This window comes from Thamnophis sirtalis, unplaced genomic scaffold (assembly GCF_051295495.1).
Source record: "Thamnophis sirtalis isolate CommonGarterSnake01/CBP01778 unplaced genomic scaffold, rThaSir2_p1.2 scaffold_8, whole genome shotgun sequence".
NCBI classification, from domain to species: Eukaryota; Metazoa; Chordata; class Lepidosauria; order Squamata; family Natricidae; genus Thamnophis; species Thamnophis sirtalis.
The window spans coordinates 15,770,396-15,791,033 of record NW_028261388.1 but is presented as its reverse complement, the minus strand read 5'-3'; the positions used below and the strand labels follow the sequence as shown (position 1 = coordinate 15,791,033).

Here is a 20,638-nt window from a genome sequence, read left to right as displayed (position 1 = left end):
GCTAGACTGTCATCTATATTATGTATACACCAGGGGTTTCAGCCGGTGTTACTGCCGGTTCGCTCATGCGCGTGCATGCACAGTTCAATAGAAAGTATTTTGTGCATGCACAGAACTCCAAAGAAATGGTGGTGGCAGTGACCGAGGAACTGGTTTGGGGGCGTAGCCAGCCTGGACCGCTGCCAGTTCTGCGACCCAGGCCGGCAGATCACTACCAGTTCAGTCAAACTGAGCCAAACCGTAGGAACCCACCTCTGGTATACACATGCTGAAATTTACCTGTAGTATAGTATACGTCATAATTTAGTTTTCATAATACATTTAGGGTCTGATTCAACTTAGGTCCCACATGTAGCCTTCTGGTATGAAATTGTGAAGCAGAGCTTGGAGAATTAGACACAGAAATGGAAGATATAGCTGGACTGAGAGCCCTAAGTGTGGAGTTTACCATTTTTTCAGTAGCCTCAAAAATAATTTATTGAAATCCATGATAAGCAGGAAGTCTAGGAAAAATGAAACTAAAGAAAAGGGTCAACATTTGTGTTAGGTCAGATCAGGAAGAAAGATTTCAGGAATGTTACTGTACTGATGTAGGTTATAATTTGAAAGCCTGTTTCCCTCTATCTCCTCAGAAAATGCAGAGCACCCAGGTTTGAGACCTCAAGTGAAATGACCCCAAAAGAGAAATGGCACCAGCTGCCAAGCCACCATGACTCTGCTGTAAGGGGCAAAAGTGGGGTGAGAAAACTCAGAATGCTTCTGGGAGATGGCTTGGAACTCCAGCCTTCTTCTTTACGGATTAGCAGCTATAAGATACTGGAACAACTAGATGAAGGAGAAGTTAATCCACTGTAGGAAAGAGCCTTAGAAAGGAAACATGATGAAGTTCCTTCAATGTAATTAGCTTGTTATAAATTTGGGAAGGTTTTACATGTTTCAAGATTGTGACTAGCATTAAAGCTCTCATTCTGAAATCTCTGTGGTTCTTGTTTCTTGAATTTTCCCCCATGATAACAAGACAACAAAGAGGCCAGTAGAAGATAATTGAAAAAAAGATCTCTAAAAGTAGAATCAAGACACGCTAATAGCAGATGACTCCCACCATGTTTATGTAATGTGTTTACTAAGTGTTTAATGTAGCGATAATACATTCAGTAATTCAGTATTCCTGTAGTCCTTTCCAAGAAGCGAACTTTTCATGCTTACAATATAGTGTATTCTACTAAATGTCTATGAAAGCATGTGCAACAGAAAGTCTTCTCCAACTAAGAACAATAGAAAGGTTGGACTCCCAGGAAATTGAAGCACAAAACAAGTAGAGTACCACCACACGATGACACAACTTTCTTCTTCATTTTGGAGTTGATAAAAAAGCAAGAATTGCCCCCAAACCTGGACTAGCCTTTGAAGAGCCTTTAACAGCTGCAATAAACTTTTTCACTCCAACATGATACTTAACCATAGGTAAAGGTTCCCCCATACATGCGTGTTAGTCGTTCCCAACTCTAGGAGGCGGTGCTCATCTCCATTTCAAAGCCAAAGAGCCAGCGCTGTCCGAAGATGCCTCCATGGTCATGTGACTGGCATGACTAAATGCCGAAGGCACACAGAACACTGTTACCTTCTCACCAAAGATGGTCCTTATTTTTCTACTTGCATTTTTACGTGCTTTTGAATTGCTAAGTTGGCAGAAGCTGGGACAAGGAATGGAAGCTCACTCCATTATGTGACGCTAGGGATTTGAACCGCCGAACTGCCAACCTCCTGATCAACAAGCTCAGCAACCACTGAGCCACCACGTCCCTTGCTACTTAAATATAGATGAGTATATTTCAGAAGGCGTTCATATTCATTTAGAAAAATGCTGATGTATATGTCAAAGTACCGTGTAATTTAGTAAGCAGATACAGGGCAATAACACTGCAAGGCATCCAGAATAGGCTTTCATTGTGATTTTGCACATCATACACAAACTACGCTATAATTGTACTGGTTGTTCATAAACATCTTTCAAAATATAACCCAGAAAGCTTACACTTAGGATAATTAACAATAATAGGAGTTTGTCAAACTATTCATACGTCTTTGAGAGTAAACACGTTTATATATCTCTTTTTGCAGCACTTACTAAATAGGTGAAAGTAGATAAATTAGAAGATTCATCCAACAGAAGCATGCATCAGACAGAGAACGCACAATAAGCACAACGGCAATCTTTCCTCTTCACAGCACTTGCATCTCCTGTGATTATGAAACTTCCTTCAGTCCATTATCTTGTGCATATGCTTGCACCACAACAGATGGCTTCATTGTGGTTGATGTCTTTCGATCATCCTGTTAAGATAGTCTTCTTCGATTGCCATGCATACATAAGTGATTCCATAAGGTCAACTCATTTAAGAAATTGTTTCACGAAAAGAGGATAACAGATTACATTCTTCCACCGATTGTTGTATCTCTTCAAGCAACAGACTTTTTCATTCATAGTGTGAATTCAGTGATAGAAAATGGCTATCCTTTGGAGAGATAAGCAAGAAGGGAGATCCTTCTTACATATTTGATTATACTATTCAAATAGAATAGAATAGAATAGAATAGAATAGAATAGAATAGAATAGAATAGAATAGAATAGAATAGAATAGAATAGAATAGAATAGAATAGAATAGAATAGAATAGAATAGAATAGAATAGAATAGAATAGAATAGAATAGAATTATTTATTGGCTAAGTGTGATTGGACACACAAGGAATTTGTCTTGGGTGCATATGCTCTCAGTGTACATAAAAAAATAGAATACATTCATCAAGAATCACAAGATACAACCCTTAGTGATAGTCGTAGGTTACTAATAAGCAATCAAATCGTACTAGGAAACAAATAAAACAATATAAATTTAAAGATACAAGCAACATGGTTATAGTCATAAGTGGAAAGAGATAGGTACTAGGAAGGAAGAGAAGAATAGTAATACAGTCTTACTAAATAATTTGACAGCGTTGTGGGAATTAGTTGTTTAACAGAGTTATGGCATTCGGGGGAAAACTGTCCTTGTGTTGTGTTATTCTGGTGAGCAGTGCTCCATAGCATCGCTTTGAGGGTAGCAGTTGAAGCTATTTATGTCCAGGATGTGAGCGGTCTGTAGATATTTTCACAGCCCTCTTTTTGACTGTGCAGTATACAGATCCTCAACGGAAGGCAAATTGGTAGCAATTGGTTGTTTTTTTTCCCTGCAGTTCTAATTATCCATTGAAGTCTGTGTCTGTCTTGTTGGGTTGCAGAGCCAAACCAGACAGTTATAGAGGTGCAGATGACACTCAATAATTCCTCTGAAGAACAGAATCAGCAGCTCCATGGGCAGTTTGAGCTTTCTGAGTTGGGGCAGAAAGAACATTCTTTGTTGTGCTATTTTGATGACATTTTTGATGTTAGGTGTCCATTTTAAGTCTTGAGATATGATAGAACCTAGAAACCCGAAGGTCTCTACTGTTGATCTTATGTTCTCTAGTATTGTAAGAGGTGGTAGTTTAGAAGGGTTCCTCCTAAAATCTACCACCATTTCTACAGTTTTGAGTGTACTTAGTTCAAGATTGTTCTGGTTGCACCACGAGGCTAGTTGTACAACCTCCCATCTGTATGCAGATTCAATGTTGTCTCGAATGAGACCAAACACTGTTGTATCATCTGCAAACTTCAGTATTTTAACAGAGGGATATTTTGAGATGCAATCATTGGTGTATAGAGAAAAGAGAAGTGGAGAGAGTGCACAGTCTTGGGGTTTATTTCTGACTGACATTCCCAACTGCCTTTAATCAAAGTTGTTTCCAAAGACAATGATAAGTTTCCGTAATGATACCAATGATATTAACTATGACATCAAGTGACAACATGACTGTTGTTGCCACAGCATGCATGAAAGAAAAAGAATGTTTCTACTAATGACACCACATGCACGAATAAAAAAGAGTGCACATGTCAGCAGTAACAGAGTAAATATCTACCACAGAATATATAAATACTGGGATACTGTATTTTTCGGAGTATAAGGTGCACCAGAGTATAAGACGCACAAAGCTTTTGAAAAGGCAAATTTTTAAAAAGTTTTTGCACTCTGCAGACCTCCCCAAAATAGCCCATTTTTTGTGAAATGGGCCTGTTTTTTTTTCAAAAAAAAGGAGGCATGCATAGCCTTTAGGACACTTGTAGAGTGCTCCTGAGGGCCGGGGGGGGGGTATGAACAGAAAAATGACCTATTTTCACAAAAATGCATAGCCTTTAGGAGGCTTATAGAATGCTCCTGGAGGTTGGGTGGCAAAACCAAGCAAAAAATGGCCCATTTTTTGCTCATTTTTGTCCTCCCCAGCCCCCCAGGAACACTCTGGAAGCCTCCTAAAGGCTATGTACGACCATTTTTGCAAAGGGGGTGGGGTTTCAGGAGGCAAAAATGCTGTATTCAGTGTATAAGATGCACCCAGATTTTCACCTTTTTTGAGGGAAAAAGGTGTGTCTTATACTCCGAAAAATATGGTAACTTCTTCATATAAAGTCTGACAGACCTGTATCATCTAAGAAGGAGAGAATTCTCTCATGCCCATCCCGAAAGAAACCAGAGGGGTTGATTAAGACCTTCTCTATGGTAGACCTGTCCCTCAGGATCTGTCCCCACACTTGGCTAATAAAGATTCTATTCTATTCTATTCTATATGAAGTAAGTCTTCAGATATTCAGAGTGGTTGCTAGGAAGGGATGGTAGATGTAATTGCAATGTGGAGAAGCAATAAGTTTGGTTATAAAACTGATGTTCTATTCTGGATCCAACACCCTGAATTTCTGTCGCATTCTGCAGTGTTTCTTTCTTGGCAGTGTTTTTAATGAGTTAGAAGGAATCTAACTTTTCCTCTACTTAAGTACCGGTGTGTTACCCCTTCATCAAATCTTTAAGCTGTACAATTACCTTCTGAGACATGAGTCATCTTGGCTCTTAGCTTCCAAACTAGGTGTCCTCTATAAAAGGAGAATGGGATCCTTTTGCCTGCTCTTCTCAAGCCACTCCTCATCTACAGGAAGAAATGGAGCTGTTTTGCCTCTTCTTCCCAGCTTTACTTTTGATATTTTCTTTGAAATACTCAGCTGCAGCCCCGGCTCTTTTCGTATTGCCAAAAGCGTCTAACTGGAGTGATTTCTACATTGCCCAGGTGGGTAATGGTTTGCATGCTTTAACGATTTAGGCTGCAATTCTAGGCGTACATTGGGAAGCCTACTGAATTTCTCAGTGGAACTGGGCTTAACTGTTAGCATAACTGAACAGAACAGAATAACAGAGTTGGAAGAGACCTTGGAGGTCTTCTAGTCCAACCTTCTGCTTAGGCAGGAAACCTTACACCACTTCAGACAAATGGCTATCCAGCATTTTCTTAAAGACTTCCAGTGTTGGAGCATTCACAACTTCAGGAGGCAAGTTGTTCCACTGATAAATTGTTCTAACTGTCAGGAGATTTCTCCTCAGTTCTAAGTTGCTTCTCTCCTTGATTAATTTCCACCCATTGCTTCTTCTCCTGCCCTCAGGTGCTTTGGAGAATAGTTTGACTCCCTCTTCTTTATGGCAACCCCTGAGACATCTGAACACTGCTATCATGTCTCCCCTGATCCTTCTTTTCATTAAACTAGACATACCCAGTTCCTGCAACCGTTCTTCATATGTTTCAGCCTCCAGTCCCCTAATCATCTGACTAACATATACCAAAAATATGTTGTGTAGGTATCAACAGGACTTAATTTAAGTTGTCATTTTGAGATTCTGCCCTTAATAGCCCCGGGAAGAAACTAGGGAAGATGTTTTAACTCTTTTGGATTAAATGACATTTTTAAAAATATTTTGCTGTATAACTGAAACTCTGCCTTTCCCTCCCAAATGTTGATACCACTGTCACCATTTAGAAAAAGACATTTGGTTTTGTTGTTTCCTTTTCCCATACTAAAAGGGATGTGGTGGCTCAGTGGCTAAGATGCTGAGCTTGTCGATCAGAAGGTCGGCAGTTCAGCGATTCTAAATCCTAGTACTGTGTAATAGAGTGAGCTCCCATTACTTGTCCCAGCTTCTGCCAACCTAGCAGTTCGAAAGCAGGTAAAAACTGCAAGTAGAAAAATAGGGACCACCTTTGGTGGGAAGGTAACAGCGTTCCGTGAACCTTCAGCATTTAGTCATGCTGGCCACATGACCATGGAGACATCTTTGGACATCACTGGCTCTTCAGCTTTGAAACAGAGATGAGCGTCACCCCCTAGAGTTGGGAATGACTAGCACATATGTGGAAGGGGAACCTTTACCTTTCCTATACAATTGGGGAAAATATGCTTTAAATGTCAACAGGGTCTTAAATCTCAAGAGTGGAAGTCTTAAGTCTTCAAACTGAAAATATAATAGAATCTTGCTTTAAATCTTAAGCATGCACTTTAAGCAACCTGCAACAATGTGGATCATTAGAAATGTCAAGCTATTGGAAACCTGAGCAATAATTTCCTTAACATTTTAATAACTTTAGGAAAGCAATTTTGGAAAATGTTAACCTGCATTAGAATGACCCTGACTCTAAATATTAGTAAGGAAGAAAAAAATGATATCTTCCTATTTGCATGTTAAGATGCAAAGCGTTTATGCTTTGGTTTACAATGATATAATTCATAGAATTCATGTCACAATATAGTAAAGCACATTTCATCATTTTCCTTTGTGCACATAGACACCAGACACACACACTGTATATCTGCTTGACAGAGTGATGATATATATTTCAATAATCTTGCAGCTTCCAGATTAACATCTGTTGGCAAGTGACAATTTTGAGAGCTGCAGTCTCAACACATCAAGGAAATTCCAGATTGGAGAAGACAGTCTAATAAATGATAAAATAGCCATGTAATATCCTGAGCCGCAATATAATTAAGTTTTGCAAGTTGTGTAAACCAAGCCATTGTGGCTGATGTATGATTATAATTTAAAGCATATTGCAAATCCATTGCATCCTTGATAGCTTTAATACATCTTGGTTAAGCAAACCATGGCTTGTGTGATTTGCTACCTCACTAAATGGAGACTGTAAATGCAGAGATTAGAACCATCGTTTTAAAAGTATCAAATTGCCACTTTATCACACTGGGCTTGAAACACCTATATGTGTATTTTATTTCGCAGTAATATATCCAGTTTAAGTAGCTGCAGAAGGTTTCGTTTTAAGGACTTCTTAGAACACAATCCTTTCCTTCAAAACATCTTCAAAGAGAATAAGGAGCTTAAAAGTTTCCCAGCACAATAAGTATCTGAACAATACAATACAATAGCAGAGTTGGAAGGGACCTTGGAGGTCTTCTTGTCCAACCCCCTGCTTAAGCAGGGAACCCTATACCATTTCAGACAAATGGCTATCCAGCATTTTCTTAAAGACTTCCAGTATTGGGGCATTCACAACTTCTGGAGGCAAGCGGTTCCACTGATTAATTGTTCTAACGGTCAAGAATTTTTTCCTCAGTTCTAAGTTGCTTCTCTCCTTGATTAGTTTCTATCCATTGCTTCTTGTTCTACCCTCAGGTGCCTTGGAGAATAGTTTGACTCCCTCTTCTTTGTGGCAACCCCTGAGATATTGGAACACTGCTATCATGTCTCCCCTGGTCCTTCTTTTCATTAAACTAGACAGGCCCAGTTCCTGCAACCGTTCCTCATATGTTTTAGTCTCCAGTCCCCCAATCCTCTTTGTTGCTTTTCTCTGCACACTTTCTAAAGTCTCCACATCTTTTCTACATCATGGTGATGGAAACTGAATGCAGTATTCCAAGTGTGGCCTTACGAAGGCTTTATAAAATGGTGTTAACACGTCACGTGATCTTGATTCTATCCCTCTATTTATGTAGCCTAGAACTGTGTTGGCTTTTTTGGCAATTGCTGCACACAGCTGGCTCATATTTAAATGGTTTTGAATTGAATTGAAGACAATATTCAGAACACTAATTCACATAAACATGATGATGATGATGATGATGATGATGATGATGATGATGATGATGATGATGATGTCAACCTTTATTAAACAGATAATTTAGTAGCTATTGGAATCAATTCAATTCTACTATTCAACTAGGTTTGAATTTCTATTTCATTTTGTAAGTTTTGTCTAATATTGCCAAGATTTAGTTTGAGGATTTTATTCTGGAATTTAGTACTTTGGAGTTGTTTCATGATAACCTGATTGAAGATTATTTTTAAAGGGTATATATATAAATACATGAAATAGTGTGGGATTCAAATATTTTTACTACCGGTTCTGTTGGTGTGGCTTGGCGGGTATGGCATGGCTTGATGGGCGTGGCTTGATGGGCGTGGCTTGGTGGGCGTGGCAGGAGAAGGATACTGTAAAAATTCCATTCCCACCCCACTCCAAGGGAAGGTTACTGCAAAATCCCCATTCCCTCCTGATCATCTGGGACTCGGGAGGCAGAAAATAGATGGGGCGGGGCCAGTCAGAGGTGGTATTCACTGTTTGTCCGAACTACTCAAAATTTCTGCTACTGGTTCTCCAGAACTGGTCAAAACCTGCTGAATACCACCTCTGAAATGAACAGAGTGCAATCAGTTTAAGAATACATTATAGCAGACATGTATCTATATAGTATTTAAATGAGGGCTTTCTAACTTTATGCAAATCTGAATACCACCTCTGAAATGAACAGAGTGCAATCAGTTTAAGAATACATTATAGCAGACATGTATCTATATAGTATTTAAATGAGGGCTTCCTAACTTTATGCAAATCTATACATTTGGGTGTGATGTGTAAGAGGACAACTTACTCCTTTAGGTCTCTGCCTTTAGGAATACCTTGACAAATATTACACACCAAAAGGAAGACACCAAGTTGGAGAAATGATCAGTGGCAGCAATTCCATGGCGAAGAAAGTCCAGCAGATGCAAGCTTTCTTTGGCTTACAGGTCACTGGGAAGTTGGACCACAGCACTATGGATATAATAAAGAAGCCTCGATGTGGAGTCCCGGATGTAGAAAACTATCGACTTTTTCCTGGGCAACCTAAGTGGAAAAAAAGGACACTGACATACAGGTAATGAATATTTGATCTTGAAATATTTACCTTATTTGCTATTCTGCAATTTAGTTGTCTTGTATTCTGGCAGCAGTCTATACGCTACAGATTATAGAGGTGTGTCAACATTTGCCATTTGAGGGAGGTGGGCACATTATCTTTCACTTATTGGTTGTAGAAATGGTATACAGCAATAGCAATATAACTTGAATTTATATACCGCTTCATAGTGCTTTTACAGCCCTCTCTAAGCAGTTTGCAGAGTCAGCATATTTCCATCAACAATCTGGGTCCTCATTTTACCCACCTTGGAAGGATGGAAGGATGAGTCAAACTTGAGCCAGTGAGATTTGAACTCTAGAAATGCAGCTAGCAGTCAACTGAAGTAGCCTGCAGTACTGCACTCTACCCACTGTGCCAGTGGTGGGATTCAGCCAATTGGCACCACTTCGGGAGAACCGGTTGGTAACTTTCTAAGCAGTTTGGTGAACTGGTTTTTGGAAGAAATCATTAGGGCAGAGAATTGGTTGTTAAATTATTTGAATCCCACCACTGCCACCTCAGCTCAGTATGTCAGTACTTAGGCCATATAGGATTTTAATAATTCTCCTAAGACAGTAGTCCACAATTCCTGGGCTGCACAGCTGGATGTGAGCAACAGGCAAGCAAGCAAAATTGAAACCATTTTCCTCCCCCCCAATCCTTGGATAAATTGTCCTCTACAAAACCAGTCAATGGTTCCAAAAAGGTTGGGAACCATTGCTCTAAGATTGACCATAGGGGGTCAGACTTCACTAACAAACATACCAACTGATGTCTATGGATATTCTCAGTCATCCAAGTCATGGTTGTCCCCAAAGGTATTTTTTCAAGAGGCAACTGAACTTGCTTGTTTTTCTTTGAAGACTTTTCTTTCTTTCTTTTTTAATAATCTTTATTGAATGTTTTAATCTTTAAAAACAGTAAAGAAGACACAACAAGAAAAACAAAACAAAACACAGAACATACATAACAATATACAGTAATTTTACAGCTTTCTATATCGGCTTTCCTGCTTAGCTTTTATAGTTCTCCCTTCTGCACTGCCTTCCTGTTGCTTTAAACTTGTCCTATAATGTAGCAAACGTAGTATTAACACTTATAATAATATTCATTATTTGTATCACCGTATATTTATATTCCCTATTTTCTGTTTTGGCTTCTGATTTCTAGCCACTGATACATTTTATTCCATACTTTATAGAAATTCGATTCTTCTCTTTCTTTTAGTTCTATTGTCATTTTATCCACTTCTGCGCATTCGAGTATTTTCCTGATTATAGTTTCATCTGAGGGTGCATTGATTTTTTTCCCCAGTTTTGTGCTAAAGCAATCCTGGCTGCAATGAGTATGTGTATGATTATGTATTGAGCTTGCTTGTCCATTTTGTGATCTAGTAATCCTAATAAGAATGCTTCTGGTTTGAGTTCTATTTTTCGCTCAATAGTTTCTTTCTTTGAAGACCTTTCACTTCTCATCCAAGAATTTCATTTGCACTACTCAGGTGAACCTGGTGACACAGACAAGCCCCCAAGTGGCCTCAATGACTCTCTAAAAGAATGCAAATGACAACTATCTGCAGGGAATATAAATCCTTCCCTTCGCCACCACCCAGTCAGAGCTGAAGAATAGAATAGAATAGAATAGAATAGAATAGAATAGAATAGAATAGAATAGAATAGAATAGAATTCTTTATTGGCCAAGTGTGATTGGACATACAAGGAATTTGTCTTTGGTGCCTGTGCTCTCAGTGTGCATAAAAAAAAAAAAATAGAAGCTTCTGGGATGAGAAGCGCAACATCTTTTTTTTAAAAAAAACTCCAAGAAAGTCCAGTTGGCTCTAGAAAAAGCAAAATTGGGATACCAAGTGATGTTTTTCAAAGGAAGCTGCAAGTTATAAGATGCGAGATACATCCCTATGATATTTCAAATAGAATACATTTACGTGAAAGTACCCCATCTTTCTTAAAAGACCTTCTATCTTTTGATGTTTTAAAAGTTTCATATTCAGATAACACATAAGCACATTATATTTTATCACACTATATTAATTTTAAAATGTTTGTATGCCACCCAAAAAGGCTCAAGCCAATAAGATAGAATAGGGAAGACATGCATAAAGTTGGACAGCATGTTCTAGCTCCGAATCTTGGTTTATGTATGAAAGTCTTTAGATGATTATAAAATGTTTTCTCCCTTAATAGTACTTAAGTCACAGGATCAGTGTGAGGACAAAGTGGAATGACATTTAATGTAATCTGCCTTGAACTCCCTCTAAATATACATGTAGTAAATAAAAGAAGTACCATCAGCACTTTGAACTTTTGGCAACAGATTTTAAACTTCAGTCTAAATCTTTCATCAAGTGAAATGCAACGTAGCAGTTCAGTTTCTGAATTTAAAAGTTAAAATGCAACTTAGAGTGATTCTGGATTAAAAATTCCTCAAACTACAATTCAAGTAATACAGTTCAATTTTCTTTCTTCTTCTTTTTGATGGGATTTTTTGGGATTAAAAAAAAACATCAAATGGGTAAGAGAAAATGAGAACCACAGGTGGGAGATGATGAAAATTAGACACACTCAAATTAGAGTTTGAGAAGAAGCAAGCCAAATTTGATAGATGTCCAGATCAATGGTGGAATTCAAAAAAATTTACTACTGTTTCTGTGGACATGGTATGGTGGGCGTGGCATGGCTTGGTGGCATGGCTTGGTGGGCGCGGTAGTGGAAGGATACTGTAAAATCTTCATTCCACCCACACTCTAGGGGAAGGATATTGTAAAATTCCCATTCCCTCCCGATCAGCTAGGACTCGGCTGGCAGAGTCCAGGTTCTCCGAACTACTCAAACTTTCTGCTACCCATTCTCCAGAACTGGTCAGAACCTGCTGAATATCACCTCTGGTCCAGATTAAATGGCATCCACCTTGCCAAATAAACACATAAAGCAGTAATTTCTGTATCTGGTAGAAGTTGCATTAAAAATATATAGACATAAATTCACAAAGGAAAAAGAACAGGGTTTTTCTTTTTCTGTTCATCAAGATCCAGTGACAATCCTATAGGTGCACCGTTTCTACAATTTATGACCTCTGCATGAGAGCATTTAACCTTTACTAACTCCGTCCTGAATGTATTTGTTTCAGTTGAGTGAGCATTGCATGCAATTTTCTTCGCACTAACACTATCAGAATGACTGATTCAACAAATAACTCCCAAATAACTGGAGCACCATCTACAGGCTGTTTGAAACTATCATTGCAACCTATCATAAACAATTATATGGCTTTAAACTATATAAACTACTGTTTATAGGGGTTCCCATTGATTAAATTTAAAGTGTTCCCATACAATAATTTTTCCATATTTTTTTTTCATCCAATTTCTTTTCAAAATAGACAATGAAGATCATCCTCAGCTTGCGACACAATGAATCTCACAATTTCTGTTGCTAAATGAGACAGATGTAAAGTGAAATTTGCTCCGTTTTTATGAATGTCCCTGCCATTCACTGCAGTTAAGTTAGTAACACAGTTGTTAAATGAAGGGGGATAACTTTGTTTGTCAGATGGTCGCGAAAGGCGGCCCTGGTCATAATATGATCATAAATCACTATTTTCTGTTATCTTTGAAAAGTCACTAAATGAGGTGTTGTAAATTGAGGAATACCTGTAAATCTGTATTCCATAAATGAAAATAAGAGTGTTTTTTTCTTCTCTGCCCTTTCGCAGACCCAGTGTTTCTCAACCTTAGCAACTTGAAGATGTCTGGACTTCAAGTCTCAGAATTCCCCAGCCAGCGAATGCTGTGTGTGTGTGTGTGTGTGTGTGTGTGTGTATCTGTGTCTGTGTCTGTGGATCTGGATACTTGAGAGACCGCCTTCTGCCAATTACCTCCCTACGACCTATAAGATCTCATAGATTAGGCCTCCTCCGTATTCCATCGGCCAGCCAGTGTCGGCTGGCAACCACAAGGAGGAGGGCCTTCTCAGCAGTGGCCCCGACCCTTTGGAACGAGCTCCCCGTAGAGATCCGTACTCTCTCCACCGTCCAGGCCTTCCGCATAGCCTTGAAGAACTGGCTCGCCCGTCAGGCCTGGGGATAAGGACTGTTACCCCGCCCGAATGTAGTATGCATGTTGTTTGCTATTTTATTATGTGTTGTAATCTCAATGTCGTATTCCCCCCTCCCTTGGTTTTCTGTGAGCCGCCCTGAGTCCCCTCAGGGAAAAGGGCGGCCTACAAATACAAATAAAACCTAAACCTAAAAAAAAAAAACCTGTGTCTGTGTCTGTGTTTATTGCAAGCTTAAACTCTTTACAGGAATCTGAACTACTAAAGTTCAAAGCAAATTGGAACTTCTTGGATGAGAAGCGAAATGCCTTAAAAAAGAAGTCCAGTTTCCTCTTGAAAAAAGACATTTAGGACAAGAGTTCAGGCAGTTCAAATGAATAGATAGATGATAGATGATAGATAGATAGATAGATAGATAGATAGATAGATAGATAGATAGATAGATAGATAGATAGACAGATAGACAGATAGATAGATAGATAGACATGTCTGTGTCTGTGTCTGTGTCTGTGTCTGTGTATTGCAAGCTTAAACTCTTTACAAGAATCTGAACTGCTAATGGTCAAGGCAAATTGGCGGTAGATAAGAATAAATGGAATTCCAGGTGGGCTGGACTTAAATCTCTTGTGGGCGCAAAGGGACTTGAGACTGATGACATGTTTGATGCTTCCTTTGGGCTCAGCCTGGTCATCTCCTACATGTGCCTTTCTCTCCACAGAATAAAAAAATACACCGCTAGCCTAACGCAGGCAGAAGTTGAGAAGGCTGTGGAGATGGGTCTGAGAACATGGAGTGCTGCTGCTCCCTTGAGCTTCATCAGGGCAAAAACAGGAGAAGCAGACATCATGATATCATTTGAAAATGGAGGTAACTGCTCTTCGTAATATCCGTCATACTGAATTGCAGATATTTGCCTTTATTCTCAACAGGCTAAGTTTATCCTGGGAAAGAGCTGGCAACATTTTCAAAATAAGGCAACTATTAAATTTCTAAGCAATTTTGGGTTGGAAGGCCGCCATGTGAGTATGGATGAGGTGAACATGGAGTCGGTGTTTTAAGAAACACTTTCATCGGATGCAATGAAACATGATGTGATATATTTCTTATGATATTTAAAGAGTGCTAAATGCCTGTCAGTTTGGCAAAAGGAAAGGAAAAGACACTTATGCTTCTTAGCCAAAAGCTTCAGGGTGTCAAACTCGATTCCATTGAGGGCTGCATCAGGGTTGTGTTTGACCTTGGGGGAGTGGGGGGCGTGGCTAACTCAATATCACTCCAGTCGGGGGCGCCTGTACTGGCCCAAGTGCTCTGCCAATGAAAACAGATTCCCGAGCTCTGTTTTTGGCTGCCATGGCCTCCTGTAACCCTCTGCCAGTGACAATGGAGCTCAGGAGGGTTGCGTGCAGTACAGTGGTGGGTTCTGGCCAGCATGGCCCGGTAAAGCTGTACCGGTAGTAGTCGGGAGCAGCGGCCACTGTACCAGTATGGTGTCTTGTTTGGCCCACCCGCCTGCATTCCATACCTGTTTTTAAGGCAACCAGGCCAATTGTGCATGCGCACACAGTGACAACAAGCAGCTGGGTGTCGCAGGGGTGGTGGAATGTGCCTCCATGTGCAGTGCACATCAGGTGCATGCACAGTGCACGTCCAGCGTGTGCACAAATGAACTAGGAGCAGCATACCAATAGTGAAGGGAAGAACAATCCACCACTGGTGCAGTTCTCACTTTTGTTGCCAGCAGTTTAGACATTAATGTCTGTATATTTCCTTATTTTGAGGGGACAGCGCATTTACACTGATATACAAGTTGTATACTCACTAGTTTACATTGTAGCCAAGTGTCATTTCTTCAATGTTGTCACATGAAAAGATATACTTAACAATGACGACAACGAAGACCGAGGAGACGACCAGTTGGAGTCCATCAAGGGCGACGACAAGGAACCGGAAGAAGGGGAAGATGACAGAGACAGTGCCAATGGCAAAGATGACTCCTAAGAACCTAACATACCTCTCTTCCCTCTCTACTCCTTGGCCCACGTGGCGTTCTTCTGATTGAGCCTCTCTCGCATCCCACTGTCTCCTCTTCTCCTCCCCCCAGCTCCAAATTTGCTGGCTGCTTCTTCACAGCCCTCCTCCCCCTCTCTCAGCCCTGTGTGTTTTACAATGTTCGTGTCTTCGGTTGGGATCCGCCCATTGTCGTCGTCCCACCTCCATTTCCCTTCATCCGCTCCTTCTAGTTCAGTTCCATCCCTTGTAATTTTTTTCCTCTTTTAATTTTGATACCTCTTTATTGACAACAATAAAAAAGACGTATTGTTTTTTTAAAAAAAAGAAAAGAAAAGATATACTTAAATATTTGCAAAATGTGAGGAGGTATACTCACTTCCGTGATATACTGTAACTTCAAACTGTTGTTAAACGAAAATTTGTAAGTCCAGGAGTACCTGTATTAATTCTGCTATACAGAGAGTCCTCGACTTATGACCACAATGGAGCCCCAAATTTCCATTGTTAAGTGAGACACATGTTAAATGAGCTTTGCCCCATTTTATGTCCTTTCTTGCCACAGTTGTTAAGTGAATCACAATCCATTGCTAAATTAGTAACCTTGTTGTTAAGCACATCGGGCTTCCCCATTGACTTTGCTTGTCAGAAGGTCGCAAAAGGGGAATCATGTGATCCCGGAAGACTGCAACTGTCATAAGTACATGCCAGTTGCCAAGCATCTGAAAATTTTGATCCTGTGATCGTGGGGATGATGCAAAGGTCGTAAGTGTGAAAAACGGTCATAAGTCCAATTTTTTCAGTGTTGTCATAACTTTGAACGGTCTCTAAATGAACTGCTGTAAGCTGAGGACTAACTGTATAGGAAGCTAAACAAAGAATTTCAACACAACTTTGTGTGTTCTGAGGAAGGGCCTATGCTATTTCAGATGTTACGTCGGAGCTTCTGTTCTGATTCACTGAATGCTAGTGGGTTAAAAAAAACTACCGTATTTTTCAAAGTAAAAGATGCACCAAGATTTTGAAGAGGCAAATTAAGAAAAAAAGTTTTTGCATTCTGCAGACCTCCCAAAAACAGCCCGTTGTTCACAAAAACGGGCCTATTTTTTGTTTAAAAAAGAGCATGCATAGCCTTTAGGAGGTTTGTAGAGTGCTCCTGGGGACTGGGGGGGTCCAAATATGAGCAAAAAATGACCCATTTTTTGCAAAATGGGCCTGTTTTTTTGTCAGAAAAAGGGCATGCATAGCCTTTAGGGTGTTTCTAGAATGCTCCTGTGGGGTGGGGACAAAAACGAACAAAAGACGCCCTATTTTTTGCTCATTTTTGCTCTCCCCAGTCCCCAGAAGTACTCTGGAAGCCTCCTAAAGGCTATACACAGTCAGTTTTGCAAAGGGGTGGGGTTTCGGGAGTCTAAAAATGCTGTATTCAGTGTATAAGATGCACCCTTTTGGGGGGGAAGGTACGTCTTATAGTCCGAAAAATACAGTAAATTAAAGCCAACTTCATCCTAATTTATCAAGGATTGCTTTATAATCAAATGGCTATTTGGTCACTGGTTTATTTGATAGCAATTCTACAGTCATTGCCAAGTTACATGGAGCCTCTTCCATTTATAGAATTGTAGCATACTAAGAATAGAAAAACATCGTGCAGTTTGGAGTATATTCTAATTTTCTGATCATTCTAAGGTGCCATTTTGTTTTTATATTCTGATAGACCACGGGGACTCCTACCCATTTGATGGGCCACGAGGGACCTTAGCCCATGCTTTTGCACCCGGGGAAGGACTGGGTGGAGACACTCATTTTGACAACGCAGAGAAGTGGACCATGGGGATGAATGGTAGGTATAAAACTATACACTAATATGAAAATACTTTGAAACCAATCCTCTGTATCAGTGGTGGGTTTCAAAAAAATTTCGAACCTACTCTGTGGGTGTGGCCTCCTTTGTGGGAGTGGCTTGCCAGCCATGTGACCTGGTTGGAGTGGCTTGCCGGCCATGCGTTTGTTTTCTTTCTTTCTTTCTTTCTTTCTTTCTTTCTTTCTTTCTCTCTCTCTCTCTCTCTCTCTCTCTCCTTCCTTTTATCTCTCTGTCCTTTTTTCCTTTTTTTCTTTCATCTCTCTCTCACTTTTTCTTTCTTTTTTCTTTTTTTCTTTCTTCATTTCTTTCTCTTTCTCTCTCTGTGTGAGTCTCTCTCTCTCTCTCTCTCTCTCTCTGTGTCAGTGGTGGATTTCAAAAAATTTTGGAACCTCTTCTGTAGGTGTGGCCTGCTTTCCGGGTCCACTGGTGGAACCTCTTCTAACCGGTTCGGTAGATTTGATGAACCAGTTCTACCGAATAGGTGCGAACTGGCAGGAACCCACCTCTGCTCTGTATAAACAAATATGCAAGCGACCAGAAATGAACTGAAAAAGGATGTATCTTGATCCTTAAGTCACAGGAAAACCACTATGTATTGCAATGCATAATGTTTAGTTCAACTGGAATGAAGTTTGCTTTTCAGTAGATTCTGTAGGTTAGAACTTCCTTGATTTCTAGATAGTTCCCTACCCTGGAAGATCAGGACTATCAGTTGCTTATAGGTTAATGGATTTTAGCAACCTCCTTAACATATTGGCTTGTATTTTAATCATTGTTTTGGTTTGCTTTTTCTTCTCCCTCTCTTTCTCTTAAAGCATAGCAATTAAAGTATTGAAGCGGCAGGGGTGGGTTGCTAATCCTGTTCCAACCGAGTTCGGTTGGAACGGGGCCGGCGGCATCCTCGTGCACGCGCGCAGTTCACGCATGCGTCTTAGCGCCTGCACGATGCTCCAGCTGCTCGCGGAGACTCGCGCAGGCGCTGTATGTGCCATCCAGCTGCTCGCGGAGAATCGCGCAGGCGCTGTATGTGCCATGCGCCTGCGTGGAAGCGCAGAAGCCTTCAAAGACCGGTAAGGAGCGCGGGCGGGCGGGTGGGCCCTTTGCCGTTCCCGGAAGTTACTTACTTCCGGGTTCGCCGAACAACCATTTCACGGGGACCGCCGTGAACCGGTTGAAACCCACCCCTGTGAAGCGGGCAAGAGACTATGGATGGATGATTTCTTTTCTTTTATGTTGTTCTGTTTTGCTTCTCTCTCTCTCTCTCTCTCTCTCTCTCTCGCTCTCTCTCTCTCACTCACTCTCTCTCTCGCTCTCTTTTGCTCTCTCTCTCTTCTCTTCTCTTTCTTTTTTTAGGTAGGTGAATGATTAGAAGTTAGAAAGAAAAGAAAGGAAAAGTCTTTTAATAAAGGGTGATATGATTAAAAGCTGGAATAGGTGACAGAATTAAGAGAAGGGGGAATATCAATGTATACATTTTTATATAATAAATTGAAAGCAATAACAAGAGAAAACATGTAATAACTGAACAATGAAATTGCAATTTAGGACAAATGCGTATTATTTACTAGAAATATACAAGTTGATTGACTGTAATAATTCTGATTAATTTTGTTAGTTCTATTTGTATTAAAATGCATGACACCTAGATGTCACACTGTTCACATATAGATTTAATACATTTATTAAAAAAAATAAAAAACTTGAAAGAAAAAAAACACATTGGCTTGTATTTCATGTAGAAAAAGTCTCAAGAACTACATTTTATGAAAAAACAACTAAATTACATGAACATTGACTGAAGGGGTCCGGGGTGCTTTCTGATTGTTTTCTTGCAGACATTCAAGCTCAGAGAGCACCCATTTCAACCCTGAACTGCAAATATTGTTTTTTTATTGGTAACAATGACTTATACAGCTTGCAGCAGCCCAGAAGATAAATATCATTCTTAGTTTCTTTTTCAAACAATGAGACATTCCTGTGAAAAAAGCATAGGATTTCATTCTTTTTTTGTAAATTTAAAGTCTTAATAGCAAGAGCAATAGCAGTTAGACTTATATACCACTTCATAGGGCTTTCAGCCCTCTCTAAGCGGTTTACAGAGTCAGCATATTGCCCCCAACAACAATCCGGGTCCTCATTTTACCCACCTCGGAAGGATGGAAGGCTGAGTCAACCTTGAGCCGGTGAGATTTGAACAGCCGAACTGCAGAACTGCAGTCAGCTGAAGTAGCCTGCAGTGCTGCATTTAACCACTGCGCCACCTCGGCTCTCTTAAATTGCTATCGTGGTCGATAGTCAATCATGCTAAGCATGGAAGGAAAACTCTAAATGAAAAGTAATTAATTCATTAAAGTTAACTCAGTTGTTCCAAAAATAAGGGACATATCTGTTTTTATATTTACTATATAATCCAGCATCCATCTCTGTTTGTACAACGGCATCATATTCAAATCGTTTTGCTTTATCAGACATACTGTATACTGCAGAATATTGTAGCTGGAAACTGTATCACCAAACTATCACTGAAACCGCTTTGGTCGCATTGACCGATGATCTCTGGAGAGCCAGAGATGGAGGCTATGCGTCCATCCTGGTTCTCCTCGACCTCTCAGCGGCTTTCGATACCATCGACCATGGTATCCTTCTGCGACGACTGCGGGAGGTGGGGGTGGGCGGCACTGTTTTACAGTGGTTCTCCTCCTACCTCTCGGACAGGTCGCAGTCGGTGTTGGTGGGGAGGGAGAGATCGTCCCCGAGGCCCCTAACCTATGGGGTGCCGCAGGGTTCGGTTCTGTCCCCCCTGCTATTTAACATATACATGAAACCGCTGGGCGAGATCATTCGAAGGCACGGGATAAAATACCACCAGTATGCGGACGATACTCAGTTGTATCTGTCCGCCCCGTGCCAATTCAATGAAGCGGTGGACGTGATGAACCGGGGCCTGGAGGCTGTTAAAGACTGGATGAGAGCTAACAAACTGGTACTCAACCCGGAAAAGACCGAGTGGCTGTTGTGTTTTCCTCCCAAAAATTTGGCTAACGTTCCACCAATCAGGCTGGGGGGGCAAAATTTATTCCCCTCAGACAGGGTCCGCAACTTGGGAGTCCTCCTGGATCCACAGCTGAGTTTTGACCACCACTTGTCGGCTGTGACCAGGGGGGCATTTGCCCAGGTTCGCCTGGTGCGCCAGTTGCGGCCCTACCTGAACCGGGAGGCTCTCACAACAGTCACTCGAGCCCTTGTGATCTCTAGGCTGGAATACTGCAATGTGCTCTACATGGGGCTGCCCTTGAAGAGCATCCGGCGACTTCAGCTAGTCCAGAACGCGGCCGCGCGAGTGATCATGGGCGCACCACGGTTCGCCCATATAACACCAATCCTCCGTGAGCTGCGCTGGCTACCTGTTGATCGTCGGGTGCACTTCAAGGTCCTACTTACCACCTATAAAGCGCTCCATGGTAGTGGATCTGACTATTTGAGAGACCGCCTCCTGCCAATCACCTCCCTGCGTCCCATCAGATCGCACAGAGTAGGCCTCCTCCGAATTCCATCCGCCAGTCA

At 40.8% G+C, this 20,638-nt stretch overlaps 1 protein-coding gene across 1 annotated transcript in view; it reads left to right on the top strand.

Annotated features, from left to right (window-relative positions):
• Nucleotides 1-5,069: 5,069 nt before the first annotated feature.
• The window catches only part of MMP20 (matrix metallopeptidase 20), a 30,541-nt gene continuing 14,972 nt past the window's right edge, over nucleotides 5,070-20,638 (top strand). The window contains exons 1-4 of the mRNA XM_087721145.1: nucleotides 5,070-5,195; nucleotides 8,864-9,108; nucleotides 13,922-14,070; nucleotides 16,928-17,053. Of these exons, the coding sequence (XP_087577271.1) occupies nucleotides 5,070-5,195; nucleotides 8,864-9,108; nucleotides 13,922-14,070; nucleotides 16,928-17,053 (646 nt within the window). The remainder of the gene's footprint in view (nucleotides 5,196-8,863; nucleotides 9,109-13,921; nucleotides 14,071-16,927; nucleotides 17,054-20,638) is intronic.